The following is a 26,086-nucleotide window of genomic DNA, read 5'->3' as shown; positions in this document are numbered from 1 at the left end:
ACAAACAAGAGGTTTCCCATACCTCTCCAACTTCACTGTGTGCAGCAGCCATCTTGGGTCTCTTACACAAACAATATATGACTGTCTCTTATCTTGCTGGATAACTGTAGAAGGCTGGATGGCCTTGGTCCAATAGAGATGTCTGACAGGGACTTTGCTGATTCCAGGCAGAGCATTGGCTGCGACCCCCTAGTCGATAAAGTGGGTAGGTGTTGGAAAACGTATATGATGTTTCAAGACGCTGTCAAAGAGGTGATTGTCAAATTAACTTGAAATCTGATGTAAAACAGTGTACTATTTGCTTATGCTCCACTTCCCATGCTGTCATGATTTATGTTTCTGGAAGAAGGAAATCAGCTCTTTCCTTTCTACAGGAAAAAGCCAACAATTGAGCTACAACCCCTTAAAAATCTTTGCTGTGCCATAAAAGCACTGTTTAAAGGAACATTCCAAGCACCACAACCACTACAATGCACTAGTACTATAGTAGTTTAACTATTTTAGATCAGTTTGACTTCTTACCTTGTTGTCCACCAGGCATCCCACATGCCTGCACAACATCCATCAGAGATCTAGATGCTCTCTGTCTGAGCTAAGCATGACAGTGCAGGGCTTAGCTCAGGATAGTTAACAGGGGCTGCTAAGCAGGACCTGAAGTGCTTGCACCAGATGTTTCTCGTAGGAAAGCATTGAATCCAATGCTTTCCTATGAACTGCAGCGTCACCTGACCAAGTTTTACTCAGTCTATGCTGCAGAAGTGCCTCTAATGGCTGTCAGTATGACAGCCACTAGAGATATGTTTAACCCATCAAGCTAAACATTGCCCTCTCTGCAAAATGGTAATGTTTTACCTTGAAGGTTTTAAACATACAGGATTACTGCACGCAGACCACTTCATAGAGATGAAGAGGTCTGGGCAACTTTAAAGTTGCTTTAAGGGATAAGCACAGCAGTGCTATAGAAATGTCATAGAAAGAGTCATTTCTTGGTTTGATGAAAGCTCATATGAAAAGCTGCACATATTTGCGTTTTAAAACAAAATAATAAACTTTGATTGTGAGCACCTTTTATTTTTTTACTATTTTTAATTTATTGTTTTGTATATGTTTCAATGCTATATATTTGCATTGCATTCAAAATAATGTGTTACCTCCAGCCTAGAGTGTCTAATGCTGCCATGTTGCTCTGCGCAATTTTCTTTTCATTTGCAAAACTTTCTATACACTTCAGAACTTTGAAAACATAATACAGATTTAAGTGCAAAAACATTGACATTTTAGAAAACAAAATCTAGAACTTCATTGTAGAATTTTTGCAACTGATTAACAGTTTTTTCTTGATAAAAGTAAATGTAATAAATAAGATTAAAAGAACAATTATGACATTAACTCTTTCATGGCAATTTCTCAGGATTATCATAATTTTAAACAGATCCATAAAGTCCTTGTCACTTATATAGGCAAGTTTGATGTGGCTCATGGAAAGCGGTTATATGTAGACTGAGCCTTAATTTTTTTTTTTTTTTTTTTAACCAAACGTGGGTCATGAAACCATCATTTTCCCATAGTATATTTTGTAGTGAAATACCCTATGTAAGGTGCAATGCAAATATTCAACATTTTAAATTGCTTTTACAGAGTCTTATATGGACAATTATAGCTCTAGAACTACATTTCTTTTCTCATAGAACAGCTGCAGTGGTCACAGATATGTGTGGATTTTAGAAATATCTTCATTTTGCAAATGATAGTCATTGGCATATTTAGGTCAGAGCATTGGAGCAAATCTCTGTATTCATCTGAAAAGTACTCATGCATGTACTATTGTGTCACAAATTCAAATTGTATGGGAGAAGCAAATGTATGCCCTGTATCTTAGAACAAAACCTGCTTCAGGCCAACAGTATCATTGCTAAGATTTTGCAGAAAGGGTAGATCACAGTGGAAATTGCAGAAGAGGGCTTGCCAGGAAAATTTTGGGAGAGTAGAAATGACGTTTGCCCTGCAAAAGAAAAACTCTTTGGCAACTCAACTGTATTTCAATGTGTGTTGTGAGAATGGAATAAATATACATAAACAATAATGTAATGGTCACAAATATAGTCTATTAGTAGCAGATATTGTAAATAAGAACTATAGGAGATTGCTCCACAAGCATTTCACATTCCTTCAAAGCAATGGGTCTCAACCTGTTTAACAGGGATCCAAATAATGTACATGCAATTAACCTGGTAAATGTGTCATCCATTCTTTAGATATAACATATGTCTTGTTAAAAACAGAAAACGTAAATTATAGGAGGGTAGTTTTTCGTAGAACCCAATGTGGTGTATTTAAGAGGAATAAATAAAGCATAACTGATTCAGGGATCAATAACACTGGGCTAAAATAGCGACCACCAGAAAATATTTGAACATTATATATTTCCCTTATGTACAAAATAAATTATATATCTCCAAATGAACAGTTCCATTTTGAGGATGGACCAAGGCACTCCATCATCTCTCGCATTATGCGTTTTATAAGATGATGTCATTCAACAGCTCACTGTGTTTGCTATACGTGGTCATCAGCAGATGATGGTGACCAGTGATGATCATAAATAAATATCTGCCATAGTGGTTTAGAATTATCTGACTTATTGATTCAGAAGGTAGCAATTACTTGCAAATTTGATTTTTTCAGACACATCTTGTAAATCACATTTGTATATTTAAAAAACTGCACATATAATCTCTAATAAATAAAGCTTTTTCCCCCCCAAAAATAAATTATTATATGTAAATGTTAGTATGATGACCCCTTGTATTATCTCTAGATTAGAAGTTAGAATAACAAACATATCACATTATTCAAGTAACATGCAGTTTGGAGATATTTTAGTATGCTGATCAAAATTCTTTAAAAATATTATCCACACTTTTTGTATCACCTTTATATTATGTATTTTATATTAGGTGATCACCAAGCCATTTGCCCAGTACATGTGGATTATATGATTTCTACTATATTTCTTGCTCATAGTATATTTCTTGCAAACGTAATTGTCATATGATCTTATATAGTAGAAAAATTGCATCATTTACAAGAAACAGCAATGTTATAGGTGGTGGGAGCAAAAGACTTGCAAGCTAAGCATTGCTCATTGTTGTCTTACTCTGCAATTAAAGTTAATCATCCTTGTCCTTTAATTCTGCTAGTGCAACATTTCATAAAAATGCTGTAGTTGAAATCTTTATCAAAATTGTTAGATGAACAGTGTAGGCTGCCAAAGTATGAATGTAATCCATTGCAGACATCATTATGTTGATTTAGTGTTTCTGATACTGCATAGCATATGTCACTGCGTACACAGCCAAATACTCTGTCACTGACTATTGATTCTAATTCTCGCTATCTTTGCCCTATTCTGTAGCACCCGGATCTTTTGCCAAGGTATTCATCGGGATACTACTTCACAGATGAAGCTAAGCCAACGAGGTTTGAACAGGAAATAATGAACACATTTCAAAAGAATGTCAACTTTCCAAAACTTGTGAAAGACATGGCAGGACATTCAATGGAGAAAGAGCAGAGCCAAGGTATAACATTTACGTAGTTGCTCTTAGTTGGAGATTAGTTGAGCTCCGACTTGTTTATACTGAAGCTTCACAATCATTTGCGATCATTGCCCCTTCAGACATATAATAAAATCAGAAACCCAAACTATTAAATACTAAAATATTTATATATGTTGCTGCATATGATCTGATTTGCTTATTGTCATTTAGGTCAGTGACAATGGCCGTGTCAATAGATTAGAGTTTTTGTTTTCCATGCCCTCTGTGACATAATTGAAAATGTCAGTAAGAATTGAGATAGCAAACTGTGACTCTATAACCCACTGCCTCCATACAAGCTGTAAGATTGACTTTCTAAGCAGCGTAAATAGCCACGCCACTTGTTTGGAGCCTGCTCTCCAAAACCTGAACATTGTTAAAAAAAATGTTCAATCCAAATAGCCCCTATGCAGGTAGATGATTTTGCCCTTGTTGGTATGGGATCATTCAGATTTAAGTAAATAACCCTGTAAGATAGTTCTACTGTTACTAGTTTATTTTTCAAATTATAAAAATATTCTCAAATATTGTCTACCTATTCTATAGAACAATGAATTGAATGACACAATGTCAAACCCCTTTGTGATGTTTGTCATAATTGACTTGCTATGTCCAATTTCTTCTTCATTGTAATGTTATGTACTGTCTATGTAATTTTAAAAAAACAATAAAACGTAATTTGAAAAAATATATATAAAAAATATATCCTAGAAAAAGAATAAATCAATATACAGTCATGGTGAAAAGAATTATATGGTTTTACATATCAGGACATAATAACAATCATCTGTTCTTTAACTGGTCTCAAAATAAGGTAAATACAACCTATGATGAACAACATCTCAAAACATATTTCACTGTGTTATGGTTTATTTAACAAAAAAAATCCCAAAATGGAGAAGCCATTTTCATTATGTGAAAAAATAAGTACACATTTACTGCTTCCATTGGAATGATGAGGCTAAGTAGTAGACAGGTGCTGCTAACTAAGTAGTAGACAGGTGCTGCTTGAATAATTCATCATCAGCACGTTTGACCACCTCTATAAAAGCGAAGATTAGCCGTTTGCTGGTTTGGAACATTCAGGTGTGTGTGAACATAATGCCAAGAATGTAAGACATCAGCATTGACCTTAGAAAAGCAATTGTTGCTGCCTATCAAACTGAGAAGGGTTATAATGCTATATCCAAACAATTTAAAGTCCATCATTCTACAGTGAGAAAGATTATTCAAAAGTAGAAAACATTCAGACAGTTGCCAATCTTCCTTGGAGTGGACATCCCCACAAATTCACCCCAAGGTCACTCTGTGCACTGCTCAGAGAAATTGCAAAAACAAAAATCCAAAAGTTACATCTCAGCCTCTAAAGGCCTCAGTTAGCATGTTAAATGTTAAAGTTCATTACATTACAATTAGAAAAAGAGTGAACAAGTATGTGTGGAAAGGTTGGCAGGAGAAAGCCTTTCCTCTCTAAAAAAAAAAAACATGGCAGCATGGCTTAGGTTTGCAAAGTTGCACCTGACCAAACCACAAGACTTCTGGAAAAATGTCCTTTCGACACAAGACCAAAGTGGAGATGTTTGGAAATAGTGCACCAATAGTGCAAACTAGGCATGGCCATGGGGAAAATATTCGGCTCGGATCGGCATTCCGAAATTCGGGACTTCATCAATTCGGGACTTCGGCACTTCGGAACTTCGGCAATTGACAACTTCGGAACTTTGGCACTTCGGAACTTCGGATCTTAGACACTTCGGCAAGTTCGGCACTTCAGAACTTCGGCGCTTTGAAACTTCGGCACTTCGGAACTTTGGCACTTCGGAAACTAGGTTCCCCCCCTTATTTTTGTTTAGGGCCCCCACCCACCACTCAGGGGTGGGGGCCAGGGGGAGGACATTAGGTCCCGCCACAATTTGTGTTTAGGGCCCCCACCCACCGCTCAGGGGTGGGGGTTAGGGGGGAGGACATTAGGTCCCCCCAATTTGTGTTTAGGGCCCCCACCCACCGCTCAGGGGTGGGGGCCAGGGGGGAGGACATTAGGTCCCCCCCAATTTGCATTTAGGGCCCCCACCCACCGCTCAGGGGTGGGGGCCAGGGGGGAGGACATTAGGTCCCCCCCCCCCTTATTCTTGTTTAGGGCCCCCACCCACCGCTCAGGGGTGGGGGCCGGTGGGGAGGACAATAGGTCCTCACCCCTTTTTTTACTTTAGGACCCCCCCCCCGCCGCTCGGACTGCTCACTGTTTAATAGACATGCCCCTACTCGCGGTATGGCGAGTAGGGGCATAATTTACTAATACTAAGTAATCTTTACTTAGTATTAGTAAATTTGTCTGAAAGACCAATTTAGGTCTTTCAGCCTTTTAGTAGATAGCTCCCTAATACCGTGGGAATTAGGGAGTTATCTACTTATTCATTCCTGTCATTACACTGACTGGCTTAGTAACTTACATTTTATATGAATGTGTGTTACTTGATTGTTGTAAGTGTTGCAAATGCTTACAGCTGAATCCTGTCTATGTTTGTATACTTTTTATTTGAAATTGTATACAGTGTTAAATTCTTTTTCTTTCACTGGGTAAGTATATTCGTACTTAGGCAATACTGTGCTTCGGAACTTCGGTACTTCAGTAATTCGGCACTTCAGCACTACTACACTTTGGAAATTCGGTAATTTCGGCACTTCGGGACTTTAGCAATTCAGCACTTCGGCAATTCAACTATTCAGACATTCGGAAGCACCCGAATGTCCGAATTACGTGAAATTCGGCCGAATTTCAATTCGGAACGAAATGAATTGCACATGCCTAGTGCAAACGAAATACAGCATATCAGCACAAACACATCATACCAAATATCAAGAACGGTAGTGTAGGGGTGATGATTTAGGCTTGTTCTTACAAGATTCAAATTCCTGCTCTTGAAGCCTATAGATACAATCACTAGACATGAAAACAAGTTGGCAGCACTGGCGGCGCATAGAGCCATCGAAAAACTCTTGGCCGAAACTCAAATACCCACCATTGCCACAGTAAGACGTAAAGTTGCAGACACGTTGGAGATAGACAGACTGAACATGCAAATCCATGATATGCCGAAGGTTTTCCATAAAATCTGGGATCCCTGGATCGACAGTTGCCTGTAACACCCTGTCAGGTTACCTTATGTATCAGTCAGGAGCATGTCACAGGCTGGCTTCTCATTGTAGGGTACTGGAGACACTCCTACTAACTTTCAGCTTGTCCCTAGCGATTCTCATGCCAGCCGCGATAAACCCGCCTCCTTCATAAAAAAATGAAGACAGCCTTTAACACCAGATATGAGCATTACGAATACACGGTTATGCCTTTTGGATTATGTAATGCTCTGGCTGTCTTCCAAGACCTCATTAATGATGTATTACGTGACTTCCAGCAAGAGTGTGTGATAGTGTATCTTGACGATATCCTAATATACTCTAAGGATAAAGAAACACATCACAAACAGGTTAAAAAAGTATTGTCTTGACTTTTACAACATAATCTATTTTGTAAGTTAGAGAAATTGCTTTTTGACCAAACTGAAATTAGTTTTCTCGGTTATGTAATCTCGGAGACAGGATTCGCTATGGATAGTAGTAAGTTGGACTCCATACTCAAATGGCCACTACCCAATGGCCTTAAAACAGTTCAAAAATGTATTGTTTTCTTGAAGTACTATCGACGATTCATCAAGGGGTTTTCGTCCATTGTAGCACCCATAACGAATCGGACTAAAAAAGGTAAAAATTCCCAAAAATGGTCTGATGAAGCTCTTCAAGCATTTGAAGATCTCAAAAGGTAATTTGCTTCCACCCCAATACTAGTCCATCCTGATCTTAGTCTTCCATCTCTGTTAGAAGTCGATGCATTAGAGATTGTATAGGAGCAGTGTTGTCTCAGCGTAAAGAACCTGATCAACCTCTCCATCCCTGTGGATTTTATTCCAAAAACTATCTGACACTGAAAGGAGATATGATATTGGAGATAGGGAACAACTTGCTATTATTTTGGCATTGAAGGAATGGCGCCATCTTTTAGAAGGTACTCCAAATCCAATAATTATACTTACAGACCACAAGAACCTCTCCTATATTGGGGGGGGCAAACATCTGTCTTCCAGACAAGCTCGTTTGTCTCTTTTCTTGACCAGGTTTATCTATGTGCTGACATATAGATCTGGGTCAAAAAAATCCAAGGCTGATGCGTTGCCCAGACAGACCAGTATGACTTTTATAGTTCCTCAGCAAAGTATTATTGCTAATACTAAAATAAATATACAGTCTTCACTGGCTTCGGACATTTATTCAAAACAAAACCTAGCTCTTAAGAATCTTCCTGAGGGCAAGATATACATTCCACCTGAACACCAGAAAGAGTTATTGTTTTGTTTCCATGATAGTAAAATCACAGGTCACTTAGGTATATGCAAACCTTCAATTTGATTTCGAAGGAATATTGGTGGTCGGCTATGCATAAAGACATCACAGATTATGTTTCCGCTTGCTGCATATGTAACAGAATCAAACTGTCTCATACTCACCCTTGTGGGTTACTGCAACCTATCGACATACCCATTAAACCTTGGGCAAGCATTGCCATGGATTTCATAGTTGAATTGACTATGTCTGAGAGAATGACGGTAATTCTAACAGTAGTGGACAGATTCACGAAAATGTCACACTTCATTCCGTTACCTAAGTTGCTTTCCTCTCCGGAATTGGCTAAAGTCTTTGCTAAAGAGGTATTCTGTATACATGGGATACCCCAAGAAATGATCTCTGACAGAGGTTCTCAATTTGTGTCCAAATTCAGGGGAGCATTTTGTTCACAGATTGGAATTTCGCTTATCATTGTCAAACTAACGGGGCAGCAGAAATGTCTAATCAGAGAGTAAAACAATATTTACGTTGTTTTGTCTCTGCTCACCAAAATGATTGGGTTGGCTTGCTTCCTTGGGCTGAGTTTGCTCTAAATAATGCGATTTCTGATGCGACTCAACAAAGCCCCTTCTTCTTAAACTTTGGTTTTCACCCTGTGGTTCTTTCATCTGCATTTCCTTCTCTGTGATTCAATGGTCCATATAAGGTGGTTAGACGGTTCAACCCGGTGGCGTATTGTATTGAATTTCCTCACTCCTTTCGCATCCCCAATGTTTTCCACGTATCCTTATTGAAACCCTTGATGTGTAACAGGTTCACTAGTCCTGTAGTACCCCTTTCTCCGGTTCAGGTGGAGGACCAGTAGGAATTTGAGGTCAGTGCTATCCTGGACTCACAGATTTCTAAGGGTATTCTTCAGTACTTGGTGAACTGGAAGGTATACGGTCTTGAGGATAGGTCCGAGGTGGCTGGTTCTGACATTCATGTTCCCTGCTTGGTCCGTTCCTTCCACTCTCAGTTTCCTAACCACCCTGGCTCTTCTGTTCGGTCCTCAAGTAGGGGGTACTGTCAGGTTACCTTATAGATCAGTCAGGAGCATGTCACAGGCTGGCATCTCATTGGAGGGTACTGGGGACACTCCTACGAACTTTCAGCTCGTCCCTAGCAATTCTCACTCCAGCCGCGATAAACCCGCCTCCTTTTATGCAGCTAATGAGCGACGACTTCATGACACTAAGAACGCCACGGCCCACCAAGGTGTTCGAACAAGAACATTTTGGGGGCGTGGTTACCTACCTAATTGAACAGGGTATTTAAAGAGAAACCAGGGAGAGACTCATTGCCCTTTTGTGGTTATTGTTTGACCCAAGTCGTATTCCGTATTGGTATTCTTGTTTTCTGACTTTGGCTTCATTTGACTATTCCCCCTTTTGTGTTCCTTTGACCTGTGCTATTGCATTATCGTTGATCCTAAATTCTGGTACCCCTGACCTCGGCTCACTATTTGACTATTCTCTGTGTGTGTAGTGTTAGTCCGGCCATCCTAAGGTCCGGTATACATTACTAGTATTTGCATTCTGTGTGTAGGATCCCCGAACATTACTGACACCCCCCAACTACTTACCACACTAAACAGAAGATAACCACAGCTTGGTCTAACCCCCAGTCCCAACTGCACCCTGAAACCCCTCCCCCCCTACACTAAGCCCCGGGGCCTGCCGGTATTCACCTACAAGTACTTAAGGAGCTAAGTGGGGAATAAGTGAACCGCTGTACTTAATCTTTCAAGATTCTTTTGTTTCAGGTATTGTACCAGAAGACTGGAGGAAGGCAGATGTTGTTCCTATATTTAAAAATGGTTCGAAATCCTTGCCTGGAAATTATAGATCTGTGAGCTTAACTTCTGTGACTAGGAAAATATTTGAAGGGCTATTAAGGGATAAATTAAAGGAACACTATAGTCACCTAAATTACTTTAGCTAAATAAAGCAGTTTTAGTGTATAGATCATTCCCCTGCAATTTCACTGGTCAATTCACTGTCATTTAGGAGTTAAATCACTTTGTTTCTGTTTATGCAGCCCTAGCCACACCTCCCCTGGCTATGATTGACAGAGCCTGCATGAAAAAAAAACTGGTTTCCCTTTCAAACAGATGTAATTTTCCTTGAATAATTGTATCTCAATCTCTAAATTGAACTTTAATCACATACAGGAGGCTCTTGCAGGGTCTAGCAAGCTATTAACATAGCAGGGGATAAGAAAATCTTAATTAAACAGAACTTGCAATAAAGAAAGCCTAAATAGGGCTCTCTTTACAGGAAGTGTTTATGGAAGGCTGTGCAAGTCACATGCAGGGAGGTGTGACTAGGGTTCATAAACAAAGGGATTTAACTCCTAAATGGCAGAGGATTGAGCAGTGAGGCTGCAGGGGCATGTTCTATACACCAAAACTGCTTTATTAAGCTAAAGTTGTTCAGGTGACTATTGTGTCCCTTTAAATAGTAGAGAACCAAAGGTGTAACTTGAATAGAACGTGACCACAAGGTTAAAATTCCAATCCACTCCACTAAGATCCTAAAGGAGAAAATAATAATAAAAAAACAAAAGAACGTTATTAGCAATTCTAAAAAGTACTAGGACAAATTAAACAGTGTAGCATGATAGGAGGGGAGACAGCCCTGAGTGAGTTGCTCAATAATAGTCAATAATAAAGCATACCACACTAGTTCCAAACGGGTATGGATTGGCAGTACGAGGACTAACTGAAGAGGTAGCAATCTCCCCCTTCTTTTCTTTCTATTAAGGGATAATATTCAGGAATTCATTGGGAAGAACGTTGTTATTAGCAATAATCAGCATGGTTTTATGAAACATAGCTCATGTCAAGCTAACCTAATTGCGTTTTACAAAGAAGTAAGTAGAAGTATAGATCAGGGTGTTGCAGTGGATGTGATCTACTTAGGTTTTGCCAAGGCATTTGATACGGTTCCTCACAATAGGCTAGTCTTCAAACTAAAGAAAATTGGTCTAGATGAATATTTTTGTTCTTGGGTAGAATATTGACTTAAAGATAAAGTACAGCGAGTTGTCATTAATGGTAAATTTTCAAGCTGGACAAAAGTGGTAAGTGGTGTCCCTCAGGGTTCTGTTTTGGGACCGCTTCTATTTAACATATTTATAAATGATCTTGAAATAGGCATTGAAAGCCATATTTTAGTGTTTGCAGATGACACAAAACTTTGTGAAGTAATAAAATGTGAGCAGGATATTGCTTTGCTGCAGAGAGATTTAGAGAGATTGGGGGACTGTGCACTAAAATGGCAGATGAAATTTAATGTAGAGTAATGCAAAGTGATGCACATTGGAGTCAAGAATGCACAAGCAACGTACACCCTAAATGGTAGTGAATTATGGATACCAACACAAGAAGGATTTGGAAATTGTTACAGACAACAAATTAGGCAGCCATATGCAATGTCAATCTGCAGTTGCTAAGGCAGTAAGGTTTTGTCATGTATAAATAGGGGCATAAATTCTCGAGATGAAAATATAATTTTGCCTCTTTATAAATCACTGGTAAGACCACATCTTGAATATGCTGTGCAATATTGGGAACCTGTTCTAAAGAAGGATATCATGGCACTAGAAAAAGTGCAAAGATGAGCTACAAAATTGATAAAAGGAATGGAGCATTTTAGTTACGAAGAAAGGTTAAAAGATTTAAATCTCTTTAGTTTGGAAATGATAACATTATACAAATATATTCGCGGCCAGTTCAAACCATTATCTGTAAATCTATTCATAAACAGGGCTAGACATCAGACACGAGGTCACGCATTTAGGCTGGAAGGAAGGAGATTTAATCTAAGGCAAAGCAAAGTTTTTTTACAGTAAGAACTATAAGGATATGGAAATCTCTGCCTGAAGAGGTGGTTTTATCAGAGTCTACAGATGTTTAAACAACAATTGGATAAACATACAGGGATATAATTTCTAATTAGGGGGATAATATATACTTGATCCAAGATCCAAGATATCTGACTGCCATTTTGGGGTCAAGAAGGATTTTTTTTTCTAGTTTGTTGCAAAATTGGAAGCGCTTCAGACTGGGTTTTTTGCCTTCTTTTGGATCAACAGCAAAAACATATGTGAAGAAGGCTGAACTTGATAGACGCAAGTCTCTTTTCAGCTATGTAACTATCTCCACCTCATACCCTGGGGGTGTCCCAGACCTTGAGACTCTTCTCCTTTTCCTAATTTTTCATTTATTCCTTCTTGCCTACCTTACCTTAAAATACACCACAATATTAGTGTTCCACAACAGCCCACCCCTGGACCATAAATCGGGAGAAATTAGAATAGTCGGCATTTAAGTGACCACCTCTTTAAGTCCCCATTCCCCGTTCAACCCAGTTTAAATCACCTACCCCCGCATCCTCGCAATCACACAAATAGGAGCACAAAACCAGAGACTTGAACTTTGGAGATGTCACCAGGCCCAGAGAGTCCTGAACACAGCCTCATTAATCTCTGGATTTACTGATGAATGTCAGTAAGCTAATGTATGCTCTCATGTCATCCATATGCAATCAATCTGTAAAGTGACACATACGCATCAAATGTAGAAGACAATTGTTCTCTTTGGTCCTCTTTACGGACGCTTTACACCCTTATACTATTATGTTTGTATCCATTTCATTTTTTCACATGAAATATGAACATAAATAAAGAATGTTAAAAAAGACAACTGTGCATAAACAAATGCCAGCAAACCTTAATGTACTGAAGCAATGTTCTAATGACGAGTGAGACAAAATTCCTCCAGAACGATGTAAGAGACTGATAAAGCCATACAGAAAATAATTACTTCAAGTTATTGCTGTTAAAGGTGGTTCTACAATGCTATTGCATCATTAAGTGTTCTTAGTTTTTTACACATGGCTTCTCCATTTTGTTATTTTTGTTAAATAAATCATGACATGGTGTAATATGTAATGTATTGTTCATCTGAGTTTGTATTTACCTAATTTTAAGGCCTGCTAAGAAATAGATGATTTTTTATTATGTCCTAATATGTAAAACCACAGAATTTAAAGAGGGTGTTCTTTCTTTTCCCCATCCCTGTATAAAAAAATCTTAAAATATTATACAAAGTATTAAACCTTTTAAAAGCTTTTAAAAAAAAATATTAATCTGAGGCTACTTTGATCCCTGGAAATGTATTATGCATGAACTGTACTTTTAAGCTACTTTCCATAATGTAAAGTGCTACGAAATCTGTTGGCGCTATTTAAATGACAATAATAATAATAATAATAATAATAATACTGCGAGTCAGGCCAGTAAATCTCATGGATCTTTTTAAAGAAATAAAAGTGTAAATATTTTTCTTGTACATGCTGAATTTTACACACACTAGTATGTTAAGTAAGGGAGCATAGGGCTGTACAGGTAGATCTCTTGATCTCCTTGCTCACTCAAGAATGGCCGGCTCAGAGCCGGAACTCCAAGCCAAGACAGTTCTAGACGGCCGCCTTGGTCGCCTAACGAGTAATATGACTCTGGTCACCATTAAAGTCTATAGGAATTTTTGTAGATAATTAATTTGGAATGTTTTTTTTTTTAACAGTATTGAATCATTTGGAAAGCTTATTAAATTTAGGCCCATATATATAAATCAGCAATTTCTACCTAATGTTGCCATTTGATTTTTAATTCTCTATAATTTGCTCTTTAATGAATAAACCTCTGTGAGTTTCTTAAGATGACCTGGATCAGAAATTTAGGTACTTCTAAGAAAATAACTTTGCAGCCAGTAATATAGCCTGCCATAGTCCTGATTTAGTTAATCTAATCTAGAGTGCACATGTTATAAATAAAGTTGTCCCTACATAGAGGTGCTCCAGGGAAGGAGGGCAAATCCCCAAACTGTTAAATTGAACAGAAATCCAGGGCACACCGAGTAGTTTCCCAAAAGGCATGCTTTATTAGTAAACAAGATACAGCAACGTTTTGGCTTATGTTTAGAGCCTTTATCAAGGTTTGCTGAAACGTTGCAGCACCTTGTTCCCTAAAAAAAAAAAAAGTTTTTTTGGTAAAATACTCGGTGTGCCCAGGCTCTCTCTTCAATTTAAAAAAGTCCAGTTTAATATCTGAAGCACTAAATTCTACGAAAACATGTCAAAGTTAGCTTTGTATTTTTGTATTATATTTGGATCAGTACCAGAAACTCAATGGAAAGACTGGATTGTGACAAGAATGGGTGGTGGAAAATCCTCTTTGCTGCAACTACCCTTCAATTACATCAACATCCACCATGCAGCTCAATACCGACAGGAGACTGGGATACGGTTCAGAATTAGGCAAGCATTTGGACTTGCAGGTACCTAGTTATTACCAAAACTAATTTATAATCATGATTCAAGCAATCATTTCTTTTTTGCTGCTCACTCCAATTTAAAATGCAAAATACAGGTATTACAGGTCAGTGTTGTGGACTCATTTTTAATGCATCTGAAACTGTATAATGTATGGATTAATAGAAATGGTGCTTGGTAATGTTTTAAAGTAAAATTTATTAAATATATAATTATAATGGTAGTGGCATCTGAAGTCATAAGTTATGTAACTGTTGAATTACACTATTGCTGTGCACTATTATATCTGGAATTACGTGCTTTGATGACCCTAGGAAAAAGAATACTAACACACTAAATTGTTTTTTATTTGTATTTTTTAATGCCAAACAGATAAAGACTAGAAATGGAGAATGCATGTACTAAATGTGTAAATCAGCTTTGAGTTCTCAAAATAAATCACTAAATCACAAGTGGAACATGTGCAATTGTATTTACATATTGACCACTGCTTCGCTCATTTAATTAGAGAAAGAAAGTTTATGTTGTGGTAACTGTATAGTAAAGTGTATCAGCCCATTTCACTCTCAGAGATATATTGCCTCACCTTCATCTCCAATGAGTCTGAGTTTAGGGATACATCAGCTAGCTTGGGAGGTCATTCAGTATTATAGCCAACATATCATATAAGATAATTCCACAGTTGATTAATAGAACGTAAAACTCTGAGATGGCTGAATATTATGTCAGGACATGATAGAATGGAGTTTCACTAAACATCATTTTGGGGATACATTAAATAGGAACACAAGTTTTTAGTCTTTCTCTAATCCTCCAAAGAGTTATGGGCACCATAACGGTACACATGAGATTAGTTTAGAAGGCATTACAAGATCGAAACATTGACCAGGTTTTTTTTACAATTTTCTTAAGATTTGCATATATTTATAATACGCTTTGTTTTTTAAACACTGTGCTAATTGCTGTTATTGAGCTAGGTTCAGAATAGTAAAAATCATGCTTGATTTACTACAAACTTCTGTTTATAACAAGTGACATTGGATTGTATATATTAAAGGGTTGCTATAAACCTTTTCTGGACTCTTTTTAAAAAAATCCTTTTTTATGCTATATCGGACACTATTGATTTTGACCGCTCCCTTAATATTACGTTAATGTGATAACACAACACGCAGTATGTAAACCCCCCCAAAAAAAAAATAAAAACAAGCATATATTACCAAATCTTAGAATGCTTGGGTTTAATGTAGGTAGAAAAGAGGTAGTCAAGGAATAGCCAAAAGTCAGGATACCAGAGATCAAGAGAGCAATACGAGAATAGCCGGGTCAGGGTACCACAAATCAGGAGGTCAAAATACAAGTCGAGTCAGGGAACCAGAGATCAAGGAAGTCTAAAGCAAGCTGAGTCAATACACAGAAATAACAATACAATTACAAGGAGAACCAAATAACACTAAGGGGAACACTAGGAACCACAAAAAGGCAAGAAACAAAGCAAAAAATGCCCCATTTATAAAGGAGCATCTTTTGCTTTAAGACCATGCCCCCAAAACATTCTGGGCTGGTCTTGATGACGTGGGGTCGCGTCATTGAGGTCAACGCGTATGTGCCATGTTATGTAAAGGGGCATTATGCCAGCATCCGGCGTGGGACTTGACGAACACACTGTGAGAGGAGCCGGCGTCGGATCCTGTACCACGTGGGCACCAAGGAGTAAGGTAAGAGATCTTGACACTTATTTAGTTAAATAAACCTATTATATAGATTAAAACTTACCTTAAGTCCAGCGCTGGGCTAGGTCCTTCTTGCTTTGTTTCCACACCCTGTCTGTCATGCCACGTCATCTGTGGTCCAATCAAATGCTTCTGATAGAGAAGCATTTGATTGGACCATTTCACCAGCACAAATTGGCAAACATTGCACATACCGACTCCTAATATAATTTCTAAATTTCTAAAAGTAAAAGTGGTCATGGTGGTTGGAGTAATCTTAAATAACAAATGAATTATAGCAGGTGTAAATCGTATAATAAAAGCAAACAAAATGAAAACATAAACCTTACATGCTGAACATTACTATTATTATTATAGTAAAGTTAGACTTTTAATCTGGACCTGCCTTACCCAATCTTTTTTTGAAAATCTGTTTTTATTGTTCTTAAGAATATACATAAGAAATGTAATGAAAGAGAAGACAAAAAGCCCTTGCTATGGATAATGAAATAAAAAGAGCTATACTTTAGCTATCACAACATTCAATTATAACAGAAGCATTACAAGGAGTATATATCCCCAGGAACATTTTCAAATGACATAACTTTTAATATAGGGGGAGTAGCTTCCATTCAACATAACCATGTTAACCTTCTCCCCTGATTCGTGGATATCCCCAGCTAGATCCGTCCATATCTTTTTAATGCTCTATATACTATGACCATGTACTATCTTGCCTTGAACTGTGTAATATACGTTTGTGACCAAAAACAAAACGTATTCTTATTTTTTGGTTAAATTTTAACAGCTGATGGACTTTATATAAATGCTTTTGCTCGAGTCTTGAAGGGACCTCTGAGTATACATTTGCCAGAATTACCAGATCACTCCGGTGGGGATGAGAAATTTATAACACAGAAGCATGATTTCACAAGTTTGCAGACATCACCAAAATGGATGGATCCCTCAGTGGTAAGCCATATTATAACCGTTATCACTTATACATTAACTAATAAAAAAAAAAAATAGTAAAGTTATCTTTAGTGAGTGTGTGCAAGAATATTTTATGTATATATGTGGTATGTGTAATATACATATATGTGTGTATATATATATATTATAGATTGGATTAGACGTTTAAAAAAAAGGTATTGTTGCATAATGAAATACTCAGGTATTTTGGCATTATATATATATATATATATATATATATATATATATATATATATATATATATATATACACACCTTCTTTGAATTCTATGGTTTTACATATTCGGGCATGGTAGCACTCATATGTTCCTTAGCAGGTCTTAAAATTTAAAATTAGGTAAATACAGCTTTAGGTGAACAACACATGACTTATCATTGTATCATGGTTTATTTAACAAAATAAAGCCAACATGGTTCTGGTCTAGAAGATAAAATCTCTCTGAGAACATATACTAGGTACCAAAAGGGTTGTGATGTGGCCAAACACGATAAAACTCCCCACAGTGCAAATCCAAAAAAATACTGTTATGCATCACCTTCATATCGCAAGTTGGACTTTGAGGGTTCCTTCTTGGACATAGAAACTCGAGAAAGTATGTTTCCACAACTATCCCAAAATGCCCAGCTTGACACGCAAATGACCACAGACAATAACTGTGTAATAATTGTAATTGGCAAAACCATGTTTTAGAATCCACTACTTCATAAATGGTAATTTTTATTTCACGTTATTATGGATGAATAATAAAGCACAGATCACCTCTGTGCAGTCTGGGAACCCTCATTCTTAACACGACCAGGACATATATGTTCCATAGAAACATAGAATGTGACGGCAGATAAGAACCATTCGGCCCATCTAGTCTGCCCAATTTTCTAAATACTTTCATTAGTCCCTGGCCTTATCTTATAGTTAGGATAGCCTTATGCCTATCCCACGCATGCTTAAACTCCTTTACTGTGTTAACTTCTACCACTTCAGCTGGAAGGCTATTCCATGCATCCACTACCCTCTCAGTAAAGTAATACTTCCTGATATTATTTTTAAACCTTTGTCCCTCTAATTTAAGAATATATCCTCTTGTTATGGTAGTTTTTCTTCTTTTAAATATAGTTCCCCTGATAGGGGACGTAACAGGGATTAAACTGATAGGAGTGCTGTGTTAAGTAGTACTATTCCTATCTGGTGGCACATTAGATTGCACGCGCAGTGCCCCAAATTTGAAGTAGGAGGACCAACCAAGCATCTTTTCCCATCTCCCGCTTGCTAAAATCGATGCCTTATATAGACGTCCCCTGATAGGGGACGTAACAGGGATTAAACGGATAAGAATAGTACTACTTAACACACTACTCCTATCTGGTGGCACATTAGATTGCACATGCAGTGCCCCAAATTTGAAGTAGGAGGACCGACCAAGCATCTTTTTCCATCTCCCGCTTCCTGGGTGGAGAGACCTTCAATGACATCAGTGAGGACATGGCTAGCTTGGTATCCAACCTTGTGCAAATGGGGAGTTTGCGGTTGTGCAAATGGACTGTTTGCAGTTGTTTGCGGTGCGTTAAACGGGGAGTTTGGTCTGTCACTGTGAAGCGGGCGTAACCCTTACACTACCTGATCGATACAACATCGTACCTGATGTTTTAAAGCACGTTATTCCAAACAATTTAGGAATGTTAGGTGATTTATGCCCTTTATGGATTAAAACCAGACTCTGCATCAACTATGTAATTTTCCATGGGAGTTTTGCCATGGATCCCCCTCCGGCATGCCACAGTCCAGGTGTTAGTCCCCTTGAAACAACTTTTCCATCACTATTGTGGCCAGAAAGAGTCCCTGTGGGTTTTAAAATTCGCCTGCCTATTTAAGTCTATGGCGGTTCGCCCGGTTCGCCCAGTCGCGAACATTTGCGGAAGTTCGCGTTCGCCGTGCGCGAACCGAAAATGTTATGTTCGCGATATCACTACCTTTCTTGTGAATGGGCACAACATTCGCCAACTTCCAATCTTCTGGGACTACTTCTGGGACTACTCCTGTTATCATGATTGGTTAAATACAGCTGTTAATGGTTTTGCTAGTGTCAGGATCGGGACAGGGATCCAACACGCAGAGTACAAACAGTAGCCAGATACGTATACCGGACCTTAGAATGGCCGGACTAACGTAAGTAGTACAGTATAGAATGGCCGGGTCAAAACCAAAAGAGATAATAGAATACACAAGCACTGAGTGACTAGAACAAGCTAGAACCACGACAGGGCAATGAGCTAATGAACGAAGCTCTGTTAAATACCCTGTTCAGAGCAGTAACCACGCCTCCGAGGCGTCCTGATTGGTCCTGCAGCAATTGAGTGACAGGTCGTTCCGGAGGAGTGTCCTGATGACAACTTCCTGCCTAGATGCTGTAAAAGGCAGTCACTCCCTCGCGGCCGGCCTTGCATGACCGGATAGACCTTGGGGAAGGGAGCCATCAGGCCGTCTGGATGGAGGAACAGCTAAGTCTCTACCTCTTTCGGAGGTAGAGACCGCAGGTACCCTGACAGTACCCCCCCTCTCAGATACGCCCACCGGGCGGAATACACCAGGGCGAGAAGGGAATCGAGAGTGAAACGCCCTGCGGAGACGGGGAGCATGCACCTCCTCCTGAGGTACCCAACTTCTCTCCTCAGGACCATAACCCTTCCAATCGACCAGAATTTGCAGTTTCCCCCGGGAGATTCGAGAATCAACGATGGAATTGACATCATACTCCTCCTGACCCTCCACCTGAACTGAACGGGGAGGGGCGATCGTGGAGGAGAACCTGTTACATATTAATGGTTTTAGCAAGGAAACATGAACTGAATTAGGAATGCGTAAGGCATTAGGCAACGCTAAACGATACGCAACTGGGTTAATTTGAGACAGAACCCTGTAAGGTCCAATATATCGAGGAGCAAACTTCATGGACGGCACTTTTAACCGAATGTTTCTAGTACTTAACCATACTCTATCGCCTGGAACAAACACCGGTGCTGCCCTTCTACGTTTGTCAGCGTGTTTTTTAACCAGCGTAGAATTGTGCAGAAGGATTTGTCGAGTTTGATCCCACAACTCTCTTAAATTGGCAACATGAACATCCACCGACGGTATCCCTTGAGAAGAAGACTCCGAAGGAAGGATGGAAGGATGAAAGCCATAATTCAAGAAAAAAGGGCTAGAATGCGTAGAATCAGAAATGAGATTGTTATGTGCAAACTCCGCCCAAGGAATCAAACCGACCCAATCGTCCTGGTGTTCTGAAACGAAACAACGTAAATATTGGTTAGTGCGTTCAGCAGCTCCATTGGACTGAGGATGATAGGCAGAGGAGAAATTCAATTTGATGCCTAGTTGGGAGCAGAATGATCTCCAAAAACGGGAAACAAATTGGGAGCCTCTGTCAGACAATTTGGGAAGGTATCCCATGCAACCGGAAAATCTCCCTGGCGAATATCTCCGCTAATTCGGGCGAAGATGGGAGTTTAGGTAAGGGAATGAAGTGAGCCATTTTAGTAAATCTGTCTACCACAGTGAGGATGACAGTCTGCTTTTTAGAGATAGGCAAATCAACAATGAAGTCCATTGCCAGACAGGACCAAGGCTTTTCAGGAACCTCTAAAGGGTGCAGAAATCCGCATGGAAGCGAATGGGGTAGCTTGGTCTTGGTACAAACTTCACATGCCCCGATGAATTCTTTAATATCCTTGCGTAAGTCAGGCCACCAAAAATCTTTAGAGACCAGCGCATAAGTCTTGCGGATACCAGGATGCCCAGCCACCTTGCTGTTATGGAGACAGCGTAGCACCTCCAGTTGGAGAGCGGCAGGAACGAAGTGTCGATCCCCAGGAGTCTGTTTGGGTGCCAAATGCTGAAACTTCATGATCTCAGAAAGCAATGGAGAGTGAATCCTGAGATTCGTGTTCGCGATGATATTCCCCTTAGGAACTATGGAGGACAGAAGTGGTTCAGTTATAGTGGATGGTTCATATTGACGAGACAAAGCATCGGCTTTAGAGTTCTTAGAACCATGTCTATACGTAAGTACATAATTAAAGTGAGTGAGGAACAAAGCCCAGCGAGCCTGCCTGGTGGACAAGCGCTTAGCCTCCCCAATATAAGACAAGTTCTTATGATCCGTTAGGATAGTAACAGGGTGTAGTGTCCCTACCAGTAAATGTCTCCACTCCTTTAAAGCCTTAATGACCGCTAACAGTTCCCTCTCCCCGATGTCATATCTGCTCTCAGGCCCAGAAAATTTTTTAGAGAAGAAACCACAAGGGTGTAACGGTTTATCCACCCCTAACCTTTGAGACAGAACAGCCCCAACTCCTGTCTCAGAAGCATCGACCTCGAGCAAGAAAGGCAGAGTCGTATCAGGATGAACTAGAATGGGAGCTGAGGCAAAAAGTTCCTTGAGAGTCTTAAAAGCACCAAGAGCTTCCTCAGACCAGAACTTAGTATCAACCCCTTGTTTCGTCATATTGGTAATAGGCGCAATGATAGAGGAGTAACCCTTAATGAAGCGCCTATAGTAGTTGGAAAAACCAATAAACCTTTGGATAGCCTTGAGTCCTTTGGGCAAAGGCCAGTCTAAAATAGATTGGAGTTTACCAGGATCCATTTTAAAACCTTCCCCAGAAATCACGTACCCAAGAAAGTCTACCTGAGACTGATCAAAACTGCACTTCTCCAATTTGCAGTATAGACCATGTTGCAGAAGTTTGTGTAATACCTTTCTGACCTGTTTATGGTGAGTCTCAATCTCCTTAGAGTGTATTAGTATGTCGTCCAGGTAAACAATAACACAATCATGCTGAAACTCCCTAAGTACCTCATTAATCAACTCTTGAAATACTGCAGGAGCATTGCATAGTCCAAATGGCATAACAGTGTACTCGTAATGGCCATACCGGGTATTGAATGCCGTCATCCACTCGTGACCTTGCTGGATTCTCACCAAATTGTAAGCCCCTCTGAGATCTAACTTGGTGAAGATTTTGGAGCCCTTAAGACGATCAAATAACTCGGTAATCAGTGGGATGGGATAGGCATTTCTGACAGTTATTTTATTCAAGCCTCGGTAATCGATACAAGGTCTCAGCGTGCCATCTTTCTTTTTAATGAAAAAGAACCCTGCCCCGGCCGGAGAAGAAGACCTCCTGATGAATCCCTTTTCTAAATTCTCCTGAATATACTCCTCTAGAACCGAGTTTTCCTGAACAGACAAAGGATATACATGGCCCCTCGGAGGCATAGTCCCGGGTAGAAGCTTAATTTTACAGTCAAATGACCTGTGTGGCGGCAAAGAATCGGCATTCTTCTTGTCAAACACTGCCCTTAAGTCTAGGTAAAGGTCTGGTATTTGTCTTTCTGTGGACTGAGTAGGATTCTCCTGTATGTTAATATTAGCTAATGGAGAAACCTTGCACAAACACCGATCCTGGCAGCCCTGGCCCCACGAGAGTTTCTCCCCTAACTCCCAATCAATAATAGGGTTATGTTCTTTCAACCATGGGTACCCCAGAACTATGGGAACGGAAGGAGACGAAATGAGCAGAAGAGATAAATTCTCCACGTGTAGGATACCAACATTTAACTCAATGGGTATGGTCTCACGAAAGATAACAGGGTCTAGTAGTGGTCTACCATCTATGGCCTCAACGGCCAAGGGTGTCTCCCTTAGCTGGGATGGGAAATTGTTTTTACTAGCAAAGGCTTGGTCGATAAAATTCTCAGCAGCACCGGAATCTATCAAAGCCATAGCCCTTACTACTTCCCTCCCGCAAGTTAAGGAAACTGGTAGCAGAAGCCTGTGATCTTTATAATTAGGAGTAGAGGACAAAATAGAAACACCCAAGGCCTGTCCTCTAGAGAGACTTAGGTGCGAGCGTTTCCCGGGCGGTTAGAACAGTTTGAGAGTAAATGACCCTTAGCTCCACAATACATACACAAACCCTCTCTTCTCCTGTACTGTCTTTCCTCCTCAGAGAGGCGGGTATACCCTATCTGCATAGGTTCAGGAAGCAAAGATACCGTGGAGTCAGGACTTGGAAAAGCGGGGGCTAACCTAAAAGAAGGTCTCCGGTTCCTCTCTCGAGTGTTCTGTCTCTCTCTTAAACGTTCATCTATACGAGAGATGAACGAAATTAAATCCTCTAAATTCTCAGGGAGTTCTCTGGTAGCAACCTCATCAAGGATTACTTCAGATAAGCCATTCAAAAATACATCCATATACGCCTGCTCATTCCACTTGACCTCTGACGCCAGAGACCTGAACTCTAGTGCATAATCCACCAGTGTTCGGTTCTCCTGTTTCAGACGCAACAGTAATCTGGCTGCATTAACCTTTCTACCGGGAGGGTCAAATGTTCTTCTAAAAGCAGCTACAAAGGCGTTATAGTTATAAACTAATGGGTTATCGTTCTCCCATAATGGGTTGGCCCATCTCAGAGCTTTCTCAATAAGTAGGGTGATAATAAATCCTACCTTTGCCCTATCTGTAGGATAAGAGCGAGGTTGCAATTCAAAATGGATACTAATTTGGTTTAAGAAACCACGACACCTCTCAGGAGCCCCACCATAGCGTACTGGGGGGGTAATGCGAGAAGAAGCACCCACTGTGGCTACCTCTAGACCTGAACCGACAGGAGAAACAGGGGTATTACGTATCTCCTCTGGTGGGTTATTGGCACGAGATAATAGAGCCTGTAGCGCAAGCGCCATCTGATCCATTCTGTGATCCATGGCTTCAAACCTAGGATCAGGAGAAGCAAGCTGACTGTTTGTACTTGCAGGATCCATTGGCCCTCTCGTAATGTCAGGATCGGGACAGGGATCCAACACGCAGAGTACAAACAGTAGCCAGATACGTATACCGGACCTTAGAATGGCCGGACTAACGTAAGTAGTACAGTATAGAATGGTCAAAGACAAGCCGAGGTCAAGGGTAACAGAAGACAGGTAAGCGAGAGACAAGCCGAATCAAGGGTAACAGAGATAAGCAGAGTAAGGTAAACAAGCCGGGTCAAAACCAAAAGAGATAATAGAATACACAAGCACTGAGTGACTAGAACAAGCTAGAACCACGACAGGGCAATGAGCTAATGAACGAAGCTCTGTTAAATACCCTGTTCAGAGCAGTAACCACGCCTCCGAGGCGTCCTGATTGGTCCTGTAGCAATTGAGTGACAGGTCGTTCCGGAGGAGTGTCCTGATGACACTTCCTGCCTAGATGCTGTAAAAGGCAGTCACTCCCTCGCGGCCGGCCTTGCATGACCGGATAGACCTTGGGGAAGGGAGCCATCAGGCCGTCTGGATGGAGGAACAGCTAAGTCTCTACCTCTTTCGGAGGTAGAGACCGCAGGTACCCTGACAGCTAGTACACCATTAAGCTCTTTTAATAGCTTTGGGTGTATTCCATCAGGTCCCATTGACTTATTTGTCTTTACTTTTGAGAGTTGAAATAGAACCTCTTCCTCTGTAAACTCATGTGTAATAAATGACTCCTTTATCCTTTTTCTTAACTGAGGTCCCTTTCCTTCATTTTCATCTGTAAATACCGAACAAAAATAGTCATTGAGGCAGTCAAGAAGACCTTTATCCTCTTCTACATACCTTCCTTCTTTTGTTTTTAATCTAACTAATCCTTGTTTTATTTTTATTTTCTCATTTATGTATCCCCCTTTTTTACTGACTGTGCTATTTTCTCTTCTGTGTGTGATTTGGAAACTCTTATAACTTGCTTAGCCTTTTTCTGCCTAATCTTATAGATCATTCTGTCTTCCTCACTCTGGGTTTTTTTTCTAATTACTAAATGCTAACTTTTTGTTTTTTACTATTTTGGCCACATCTGCGGAGTACCACAGTGGTTTCTTGATTTTTTTGCTTTTACTGACAAGCCTAATGCAATTTTCTGTTGCCTTCAGTAGTGCAACTTTTCAATAATCCCATTTCTCTTGGACTCCATTTAAATTGCTCCAGTCTGATAATGACTCCTTTACACATATTCTAATTTTAGAAAAGTCTGTTTTTCTAAAGTCTAAAACTTTTGTTTTTGTGTGGTGTGACTCAGTCACTGTTCTTATATTAAACCACACTGACTGATGATCACTGGATCCTAAACTTTCACCTACAGTAATATCGGATATCAAATCTCTATTTGTTAACACTAAATCTAGTATGGCCTTTTTACGAGTTGGCTCCTCAACGACTTGTTTTAGAGACAATCCCAGTAGGGAGTTTAGAATATGTGTGCTCCTGGCACAAGCAGCTATTTTTGTTTTCCAATTCACATCAGGAAGATTAAAGTCACCCATGATGATAACTTCCCCCTTCATTGTCATTTTAGCCATTTCCTCAACTAGTAGATTATCTAACTCTTCTATTTGTCCTGGCGGCCTATAAATCACACCTACACGAGTTACTGTGTGATTACCAAATTCTAATGTAACCCAAACGGACTCTATGTTCGCCTCACTAACTTTTATTAGGCTAGATTTTATGCTATCCTTCACATACAGGGCCACCCCTCCCCCTTTCCTGCCTTCCCTGTCTTTTCTATATAAAGAGTACCCTGGTATTGCTATGTCCCAGTCATTTTTCTCATTATACCATGTCTCAGTAACAGCGACTAAATCTACACTATCAGTTGCCATTATTGCCACAAGTTCATGGATCTTATTCCCTAAACTGCGAGCATTTGTAGACATGACTCTAAGCTTATCATTTTTTTTAACACACTTGCTACATGCACCTTCTGTCCTTGGTTTAAATGAAAATGCTATGATGCTAGGAAGCCCCTGGGTGCTCTCTTTCCTTTAAGGGGTTAAACCACTCTCAAATGGTTTAACCCCAAATGCTTCCTCCAGATCCAGATCTCCAGGTCGCTCAGTGGTATTCGGCTTCTGAAACGGAGTGTCAGGAAGTGTAGATTTACCTCAGGCATGGGTGCTGCAGATTGGCTGGAGTGGTCAGTTGACTGCTCCTT

General features: G+C 39.8%; 1 protein-coding gene across 1 annotated transcript in view; it reads left to right on the top strand.

Annotated features, from left to right (window-relative positions):
• The window catches only part of LOC134611909 (uncharacterized), a 271,435-nt gene that overhangs the window by 22,443 nt on the left and 222,906 nt on the right, over positions 1 to 26,086 (top strand). Inside the window, exons 5-7 of the mRNA XM_063456262.1 lie at positions 3,416 to 3,581; positions 14,218 to 14,379; positions 16,895 to 17,058. Of these exons, the coding sequence (XP_063312332.1) occupies positions 3,416 to 3,581; positions 14,218 to 14,379; positions 16,895 to 17,058 (492 nt within the window). The remainder of the gene's footprint in view (positions 1 to 3,415; positions 3,582 to 14,217; positions 14,380 to 16,894; positions 17,059 to 26,086) is intronic.

Source organism: Pelobates fuscus, chromosome 1 (assembly GCF_036172605.1).
Source record: "Pelobates fuscus isolate aPelFus1 chromosome 1, aPelFus1.pri, whole genome shotgun sequence".
NCBI classification, from domain to species: domain Eukaryota; kingdom Metazoa; phylum Chordata; class Amphibia; order Anura; family Pelobatidae; genus Pelobates; species Pelobates fuscus.
The sequence above is the reverse complement of the archived record's forward strand: the minus strand, read 5'-3'. Positions and strand labels throughout refer to the sequence as shown.